Source organism: Eutrigla gurnardus, assembly GCF_963514095.1.
Source record: "Eutrigla gurnardus genome assembly, chromosome: 13".
NCBI lineage: Eukaryota > Metazoa > Chordata > Actinopteri > Perciformes > Triglidae > Eutrigla > Eutrigla gurnardus.
Window position 1 is genome coordinate 6,117,764 of NC_139936.1, and position 9,923 is coordinate 6,127,686.

Genomic DNA, 9,923 nt, shown 5'->3' on the forward strand with positions numbered 1-9,923 from the left:
GCTAAATGACCTAAATGTTAATGTAAATTTAACAATTACTGCGACTAAAGATGACTAAAACTGAACGACTGAAATAGAGGGGTTGAGGGAAGAGTTAAGTGTGGAAACAGTTGTATACAGAATGTGTCATGATGAGGTCTGGCAGAAAATTTGAACCCAACAGGATAATATAATCGGTGGCAGGGAGCAGGTACAACCATAATCTGAGAAAGTGTACAATATGTTAAATGTTGAACAAACAGAGACCACAAAGGGGGTTTGTATAAAGAGGAAGTGGAGTGGCTTCCTTAAAAGTAGATGCCGTGAGGAGTGTATGAAATTGATTGATAGGATAGTACAACCTGTGAGAGAATCAGAGAGTACACTATTGCTCAACACCCTCTTAAGGGAGGGATGTTAAAGAGTTCCTTTTTATGGTGACAACTGTCAATGATGGCTTAATCCAAAGGTTAACAGCAGGATGGCCATATTTTATCCTGAACTTTGGATTTCAGTCATATGAGTAGCTGCATTGATGTGAAATAATGCCTGTTTGTATGATTTGTTCTAGTGTGAACCCCAGTCTAAATCAGTGCATAAAGAGCTGGGCCTTGTCTTCAAGAAACAGGTCCAAATGACTGTTACCATTAACACATGCGTTTGCTCTCCAGGTAAAGTCACTCCAGCTTACTACATATTTACATACAGTACGTGGAATGTATAATATATTTTTTTATTGTGCTGACATCCTTCTATAAAAAAACAACCTATGCTTTGTTTCTGATAGGTGACACTTTGTCTGTTGTTGCCAAAATCAACAACCCCTCTTCAAAAAAAGTGAGGCCCAAGTACATTTTACAGCAGCGAACAGTGTACAGCGTCGGTGACGCCGCCAAAGAGTATGTCCATATTCTGTGCAAAATGGTTGGGAATCATATCTCTCTGTCAGAGCAAACGGTCTCCTGCGAAATTAAGATTCCTGCAGATGCCAATTTCACCATCTACAATTGTGACATCCTCTCAGTTGACTATATCCTCAAGGTACGTCATTATGTAAAAGCCACGTTACGGCAACACCGCACTTAAATCATTGCTTTGGTTTTCACATATTGGAAGTTCAGTCATTGTTGCAGTTGATTCTTGACAACTCTCTTGCTTCAACAATCATTTTAATATAAAACATATAAACCGCACAACAGCTTATAGAGTTGAAATAAAATGCTGTATAAATATTTCCAGGACGATAACAGACTGTAATCATGTTTATCAGACGGCATGATCAAGTCTAATTACTGTAGTTCCATACATGGTGATAAATCTTATGCCTTCATGTGTCTTTTGTGTGTTTCTCAGGTGTATTTGGACATCAGTTTTGCCTTTGACCCAGAGGTGGTGTTTCCACTACTCATAGTTGCTCCTGGCTTTGCTCCCCTTCACCCTGGTGAGGCTGTGGCGCCTTATCCAGCCGGAGCCGTCGGGGCCTGGCACTAGATCATACTCAACATCCAGACACGTCAGGTGCATTTACCAATCAGTGGCCACAACAGGCCGATCCAACAGCAGACATGTCTTCAGTGCCGCCTCAAGCCCCCACAGCTCCTCCGTTTAAAGAGATACAAGAACTTCCGTCGTAAACGGCCCTTTTCTCCGCTCCGCAGCCTCCTCCAAACTCTCGTTAACATTTACATTTAGGTCATTTAGCAGACGCTTTTGTCCAAAGCGACTTATAATAAGTACATTTGTCAAAAGAAGGAAACAAAGAAACCACAACGTATCATTGCCGATATAGTAAGAGCTAAAATAGAACAAGTGTTAGGTCCTCATCTGAGTAAAGTAGTACTTCAAGAGCAACAGTGCTACGATCAGAGTGCCATAGGCACGTGTTTTTTTGTTTTTTGTTTTTTTTTGGGGGGGGGGGTGTTAGTGGGCCATGCTATGTAGAGTCGTTAAGACTGGGTGGGATAACAAAAACTGAACTTCATTTAGTAGCAAATCAGCTTGATGGGAATTTGAGCCATTTATGTGGTGTTAAGTATTTCAAATGTGAAAATGCAGTCTGTATTTATACTACCGTGAAACTATTTTAACCAGAAAATGTTTTATGTACAGTCTCATTTACCAAAATGACCTCTGTGTCCTTCATTCATTTCACTGTAGGGCAGAATATTTTAAGGTTTTGTTTTGTTAAAGCATATTTGTCTCTGTTTCTTACTTTTTAATGCAGATATGTATTCATTTCTATTTCATGCCACTGTTTTTCTATTATATGCAAAGTTTAAGTTGACCAAATGATCTGGTTTTCCGGGCTTCTCAGTGCTAGAATGTTGAACAAGTTACTGTACCAGCTTAAAAAAAGGTAAATTCAGTTCTTTGTTGGCTGTGAAATGTCAAAGGTAACATGTTTAATATTGAAATAAAAAGAAGGTTTTAATGTTTGTTTTGATCAAGGCTTTTCACATGCTTTGGAGTTGCATCGTGATGGAGAAAAACATCATGTGACCACGCATATTTCCCAGTCGGTTGAGTGTAACACCAGAAAACCACTTGTGTCTTTTTAATTTACTATAAAGTACTTTGCAAGACGTATTTGTTATACTCACAACAGCCAGTGTTTTCTCTTTTGTAGTCTAAATAAAGAAGTGTTGGAAAAAAAGAAGAATTTGAAGCATCCTGTTTCATGTTTTTTAGGTCATGACCCACCTGATCTTTTGCTTTCATTTTCACTTTACTGGTCATTTGAAATAATAATAATAACAATAATAATAACTCATATCAGTAAAATACCCTAACAAGTAACGCATTGTGAGTAGTATTTATACATTTAATAAGGTTGAATTGCGTAAATCAGATTTTGTAATGACGTTGTGATATCTGCATTGCTTAAAACGCTGTGGTAAATGGTTTAACTGCCTGGAGCAATACCGGAGGTTTTGTTGTGACCGCAATCTGCGGGCGGAGCCACTGACATCCGGCTGTAAGAGCCGGTAGAAAGTCCCCAGGAGCGCAGTCAGTCAGCTGTCCCTGCGGAGCCAGGTGGGACGGACGTCCAACATGTCTCCGATAAAGGACTTCAATCTGGTTTATGAAGCTCTCAACGAGGGGGAAACTTTCTCTGAAGGAGACACCATCGCAGGCGCAGTCACTTTCAGTTTGACAAAAGACACCAAAGTGAAGTACCTGACCGTGAAAGCCAAAGGCGACGCGAGCGTGCGCTGGTCGGAGGGCAGCGGGGATAACCGCAGAACGTACAGCGCGAAAAGGAGATACTTCAAACTCAAGGCGATCTTGGTTGCAGAAGATGCCAACGGTATATTGTTAAAGAAATCCTAATTTTATGGAAAATAACTTAACATTGTTACAATAGATAATCATTTATTATTATAATAATGTTTAATTTTATACAAAAATCCAACTTTTATTTTAAGAATGATGCCAATCATAGGAAATTTCATTTATTTCTAATTACAGTAATATTACTATAATATTTATACAGTATTTTTCTGCTTTCTTTGATTACATGCAAATGTAAATGTAACTCATTATATAAAGGTTTATGTGCCAAATTAAATCAAAATTGGGTAATAGTTTCCAGTGTTGACAACCTAATATGCATCTTAACGGAATCTGATCTACCTGTACACTATATATTATGGTTTATAATGTCCTTGCTGAGAAAATAAAAGACGCTGTCAGGTAAAAACAAGATGATCATTCTCACTTCTTCTGCAGGCACTGTGCTGTCCCAAGGAATCCATCACTTTAAGTTTGAGTTTCAAATCCCACAGGGGTAAGCGGGCATTTCTAGCATCTTAGGCCTATATTTTGTCATGTTTGCTTTTACACATTACTGTATTTGGGGGCCCGCTCTGTCTTACAGGGACATGCCGTCATCCTTCAAGGGGGTTGACGGAAACATTGTCTACATGCTTGAAGCCAAGCTGTCCAGGAGCTGGCGGATGTCTTCTCTGCAACAAAAAGAGTTCAAATTTGTTTATAAATCACACCCCAGCCCCCAAGTAATGGTAAGTGGGAGACTGCAATTATACATGTTATGGATTTGATATAAACTTTCTATATTAAATTTAATATTTGGATGAGGAAAATATTTAAGAGAACAATTACTGTGACTAAAGAGGACTAAAACTGAATGATTGGAATAGAGGGGTTGAGGGAAGAGTTAAGTGTGGAAACAGTTGTATACAGAATGTGTCATGATGAGGTCTGGCAGAAAATTTGAACCCAACAGGATAATATGATCGGTGGCACGGAGCAGGTACAACCATAATCTGAGAAAGTGTACAATATGTTAAATGTTGAACAAACAGAGACCACAAAAGGGGATGTTTGGATAAAGAGGAAGTGGAGTGGCTTCCTTAAAAGTAGATGCCGTGAGTGAAATGTATTGATAGGAGACCTGTGAGAGAATCAGAGAGTACACTATTGCTCAACACCCTCTTAAGGGAGGGATGTTAAAGAGTCCCTTTTTATGGTGACAACTGTCAATGATGGCTTAATCCAAAGGTTAACAGCAGGATGGCCATATTTTATCCTGAACTTTGGATTTCAGTCATATGAGTAGCTGCATTGATAGGAAATAATGTCTGTTTGTATGATTTGTTCTAGTGTGAACCCCAGTCTGGATCAGTGGATAAAGAGCTGGGCGTTTTCTCCAAGAAACAGGTCCAAATGACTGCTACCATTAACACATGCGTTTGCTCTCCAGGTAAAGTCACTCCAGCTTACTACATACAGTACATGGAATGTATATATTTTTTTATTGTGTTGACATCCTTCTATAAAAAAACAACCTGCTTTGTTTTTGATAGGTGACACTTTGTCTGTTGTTGCCAAAATCAACAACTCCTCTTCAAAAAAAGTGAGGCCCAAGTTCAGTTTTCAGCAGCTAACAGTGTACAGCGCCAGTGGCTCCACCAAAACCGTTGACCAAAGTCTGTGCAAAATGATTGGGAATCCTATCTCTCTGACCTCGGAGCAAACGGTCTCTTGCCAAATGAAGATTCCTGCAGATGCCAATTTCACCATCCACAATTGTGACATCCTCTCAGTTGACTATTATGTCAAGGTACGTCATTATGTAAAAGCCATGTTATGGCAACACCGCACTTAAATCATTGCTTTGGTTTGCACATATTGGAAGTTCAGTCATTGTTGCGCAGTTGACTCTCTTGCTTCCAAAATCATTTTAATATAAAACATTTAAACCGCACAACAGCTTATAGAGTTGACGTATAAAATGCTGTATAAACATTTCCAGGATGATAACAGACTGTAATCATGTTTATCAGACAGCATGATCAAGTTTAATTACTGTAGTTCCATACATGGTGATAAATCTTATGGGTCATTCCGTGTCATTTCATCAAATGCCTCCCACCTGACCATCTTAGAATGTCCTGAAAAAATGTAAGTACAAAGACACACTTGTTAATAGGACAAATCCAAAATATTAGGTCTCTACTGTCAACAGTTTTCTCATGAAACGTCATTGAATGAAGGGTAGACGGTTTTTGGCATCATACTCTGAAAAGCCATTTTTAAACGGCATTATCTGGAAAACTATCTCACCTGTGGCCTTCAAAATTTCTACAGTGTATATATGTTACTAATAGCCTCCAGACATGAAATATCAGGGGTGTAGCTTAATGATAACCTAGTATGGTAGGTACTTAAAATGAGGCTTGTTGAAATAAAGTAGTACATTTGAAGAGTGGCTGAGCTCCCATTTTTACAGATAAAAGACTTCTATCACTTCTGCCTCTATCTCTGGAATTAGCTTACACATTCTACAAAATATGGTCTCTCTTAGATTATTAGTTTCACAGATATTAAGGCTCAAAAATGGAAGTTAACACATCTTTGCCCAACTTCAGAGTCATATTCCAAAAAACTGACAACACGTATCAGGTCCAAACTTACTTTTTTTGAAAGATCATATTCTTGTTAAAATCATATAAAAAAATCAGGAGGGTGTTTTGCCTCATTTTGTCGCAGTGATTTTTTAAAATCCTGATATTGGTGGGGTTTTTGTGGCTGGTTTTGGTACTGCATGTCCTAATAGCCTACCAGTAAACATCACAGGAGGGCAATTCAAATGTGTTTTTTACCATTTACCAAAGACTTACATGTGCCTAAATGCTACTGATAAATTTAGCCTTACAAAAACATTAAAATGTAGCACAGTTGTAGTTACAGAGGCAATACGTCCTTGAATGTGAGTTAAACATGGTGAAAGCAGCTTTTAATGTCTTAAACCATGAACAAAAATAGCATAATATTGAAGACTGTACATTTTGTCATACTTAAAGTATATAAATACCACAACCAAATCAAATAATAATCTTAATTTGAGCATAAAGATTTTACATTACAGTACAAAAGTCTCCAAAGTTTGATATTGAATAACAGTTTGTCTCTATGCTCACTATGAGGGATCACACATTTTTCATCTTTTAGATCCAATTCCTCTGTCACATTCATTAATTTGGCAGTCAGTTTAGAAATTGTCTAATGTACATCTCTGCTCTGTTGTGCTCATCTTTTTTGATGGCATACATGCGCCCAGTTTCTGTAGAGGGAACGTCAAATCTTGCAATTCTATGCTGCAGTGGGACATTGCACATCTTCTCTTCTTGGCCAGTAGAAACTCTTGGCAGGGCCATGTGGGTGCATGAACTGAACCAGTACATCTTCATCTGAAACATCTCTGATACTTCCTATCCACCATTTCTGATCATAACTCACATATTGTCTCATAGTGAGCATAGAGACAAACTGTTATTCAATATCAAACTGTCGAGACTTTTCTACTGTAAAATCTTTATGATCAAATTAAGATTATTATTTGATTTAGTTGTGTAATTTATATACTTAAAGTATGACAAAATGTACAGTCTTCAATATTATGCTATATTTGTTCATAAGACATTAAAAGCTGCTTTCAGCATGTTTAACTCACATTCAAGGACTTATTGCCTCTGTAACTACAACTGTGCTAAATTTTAATGTTTTCGTAAGGCTAAATTTATCAGTAGCATTTAGGCACATGTAAGTCTTTGGTAAATGGTAAAAAACACAATTGAATTGCCCTCCTGTGATAATTTCTGGTAGGCTATTAGGACATGCAGTACCAAAATCCCCACCAATATCAGGATTTTAAAAAATCACTGCGACAAAATGAGGCAAAACACCCTCCTGATTTTTTAATATGATTTTAACAAGAATATGATCTTTCAAAAAAAGTAAGTTTGGACCTGATACGTTTTGTCAGTTTTTTGGAATATGACTCTGAAGTTGGGCAAAGATGTGTTAACTTCCATTTTTGAGCCTTAATATCTGTGAAACTAATAATCTAAGAGAGACCATATTTTGTAGAATGTTTAAGATAATCCCAGAGATAGAGGCAAAAGTGATAGAAGTCTTTTATCTGTAAAAATGGGAGCTCAGCCACTCTTCAAATGTACTACTTTATTTCAACAAGCCTCATTTTAAGGGCCTACCATACTAGGTTATCATTAAGCTACACCCCTGATATTTCATGTCTGGAGGCTTTTAGTAACAGATATACACTGTAGAAATTTTGAAGGCCACAGGTGAGATAGTTTTCCAGATATTGCTGTTTAAATATGGCTTTTCAGAGCATGATGCCAAAAACCGTCTAAACTACCCTTCATTCAATGATGTTTCATGAGAAAACTGTTGACAGTAGAGACCTAATATTTTGGATTTGTCCTATTAACAAGTGTGTCTTTGTACTCAATTTTTTTCAGGACATTCTAAGATGGTCAGGTGGGAAGATTTTCAGAAATTTGATTAAATGACATGTAATGACCCTTATGCCTTCATGTGTCTGTGTTTCTCAGGTGTATTTGGACATCAGTTTTGCCTATGACCCAGAGGTGATGTTTCCACTAGTCGTAGTTCCTCCTGGCTTTGCTCCCCTTCACCCTGGTGAGGCTGTGGGGCCTTATCCAGCCGGAACCGTCGGGGCCCCGAGTTACAGCGACTTCCCTCCTCCCGCCTTCCCTGTTGGACCCAATCCTGTACCGGCAGCTTCAGGTGCCTATGCGTGCCCGGCACTGGATCATACTCAACATGCAGACACGCCAAGTGCATTTAGAAATCAGTGGCAACAACAGGCCGATCCAACAACAGACATGTCTTCAGTGCCGCCTCAAGCCCCCACAGCTCCTCCGTTTCAAGAGATACAAGAACTTCCGTCTTACACGGCCCTTTTCTCCTCCCCCCAGCCTCCTCTAAACTCTAAGACTGGGTGGGATAACAAAAACTGAACCTCATTTAGTAGCAAATCAGCTTGATGGGAATTTGAGCCATTTATGATGTTAAGTATTTGGTGTTTACAAATGTGAAAATGCATTCTGTATTTATACTATCGTGTAACTATTTTTACCAGAAAATGTTTATGTACAGTCTAATTTACCAAAATGACCTCTGTGTCCTTCATTCATTTCACTGTAGGGCGTACCTTAAAATATTTTAAGGTTTTGTTTTGTTAAAGCATATTTGTCTCTGTTTCTTACTTTTTAATGCAGATATGTATTCATTTCTATTTCATGCCACTGTTTTTCTATTATGTGCAAACTTTAAGTTGACCAAATTATCTGGTTTTCCTTGCTTCTCAGTGCTAGAATGTTGAACAAGTTACTGTACCAGCTAAAAAAGGGTCAATTCAGTTCTTTGTTGGCTGTGAAATGTCAAATGTAACATGTTTAATATTGAAATAAAAAGAAGGTTTTAATGTTTGTTTTGGTCAAGGCTTTTCACATGCTTTGGAGTTGCATCGTGATGGAGAAAAACATCATGTGACCACGCATATTTCCCAGTCGGTTGAGTGTAACACCAGAAAACCACTTGTGTCTTTTTAATTTACTATAAAGTACTTTGCAAGACGTATTTGTTATACTCACAACAGCCAGTGTTTTCTCTTTTGTAGTCTACATAAAGAAGTGTGGGAACTAAGAAGAATTTGAAGCATCCTGTTTCATGTTTTTTAGGTCATGGCCCACCTGAGGGGTATTCCATCAAACTAGCTAAGCGCAAAGCTGGGCTAATTTCGATAAGCCTCGCTACCTTTAGCCAGAGTTGCGTTCCATAAACGTGACTTGAGGCACTCTCCGCTAAGTAACCATGGGAATTTATCCGACCAAACTAGCCTGCTCCGGGGCAGGCTAACCATCAGGCTTACTTTAGCGGGGGTTTCAGAGAAGTCCGTCTGTCGGAAACAACTGTACCAGCAGAAGGTTCCGCCAAGCCTAGTCCTCGTGATTTCGTCACGTGAAAGACCAAAATTACATATATGAAGTACAAACAGACTATATTTTCATCAAGCGTCTAAAAATACATGCTTGCAATTAAAAAAATATGAATAAATCATTTATTTTGTTTTAGACCGACTGGCCATATGAGTATCTAAAGCCCCCAGTTGGGTGAGTGGTGATGCACCTGCCCTCTAATGTGGGCATCCCAGGTTCACGTCCTGGTGAGGACATCTCATGTGTGTTTTTTGTTGTTGTTTTTTTTGCCTGTATAATTGTGTTTAGATCAGAGAATTAGACCAACATTTTACCTTAACTATGATAAATATGTCATACAATTTCCCCAGAACCCAAATATAACTTGCAAAAACACGATAGGCATAAATATGTTATTATTAATAGCATGTTATAAATCCCAATGACAAAGGCATTGCTGCATGCAATTTTCAGCCACATAAAAACCTTTCAGGTGAGTTCATTAATAGGTTCATTGAATGTATTCATTGAATTGTTGAGATAAATGAGTTGGTCAATGTAGATGCATTTACTAGGCCTATCTAAAAAAAAAAGAGAGAGAAAAAGAGAGAAAGAGAGAAAGAGAGAGAGTTCCGGCCAAAGAAAGATGTTTCACAATGTTCCATAGTCGGGAAA

The 9,923-nt window shown here is 38.2% G+C and overlaps 2 protein-coding genes across 2 annotated transcripts in view; both read left to right on the forward strand.

The window, feature by feature from the left end:
• Positions 1-1,960, forward strand: part of LOC311023676 (arrestin domain-containing protein 3-like) — a 4,946-nt gene extending 2,986 nt beyond the window's left edge. Inside the window, exons 7-9 of the mRNA XM_084025668.1 lie at positions 551-650; positions 767-1,020; positions 1,333-1,960. Coding sequence (XP_083881794.1) covers positions 551-650; positions 767-1,020; positions 1,333-1,470 — 492 coding nt within the window. The 3' untranslated portion in view covers positions 1,471-1,960. The remainder of the gene's footprint in view (positions 1-550; positions 651-766; positions 1,021-1,332) is intronic.
• A 943-nt stretch (positions 1,961-2,903) lies between these two features.
• Positions 2,904-8,759, forward strand: LOC311023323 (arrestin domain-containing protein 3-like). The gene is made up of 6 exons (XM_084025080.1): positions 2,904-3,286; positions 3,709-3,766; positions 3,857-4,001; positions 4,603-4,702; positions 4,806-5,062; positions 7,860-8,759. Exons 1-6 carry the CDS (start codon positions 3,031-3,033, stop codon positions 8,286-8,288), a joined length of 1,245 nt encoding a protein of 414 aa, XP_083881206.1. The 5' UTR covers positions 2,904-3,030; the 3' UTR covers positions 8,289-8,759.
• The last annotated feature ends 1,164 nt before the right edge of the window (positions 8,760-9,923 follow it).

Coding starts and splice junctions, on each gene's coding strand:
- LOC311023323 (XM_084025080.1), top strand. CDS start 3,031: ATGTCTCCGATAAAGGACTTCAATCTGGTTTATGAAGCTCTCAACGAG. Junction 4,703..4,805: donor CACATGCGTTTGCTCTCCAG/GTAAAGTCACTC, acceptor TGTTTTTGATAG/GTGACACTTTGTCTGTTGTT. Junction 5,063..7,859: donor CAGTTGACTATTATGTCAAG/GTACGTCATTAT, acceptor TGTGTTTCTCAG/GTGTATTTGGACATCAGTTT.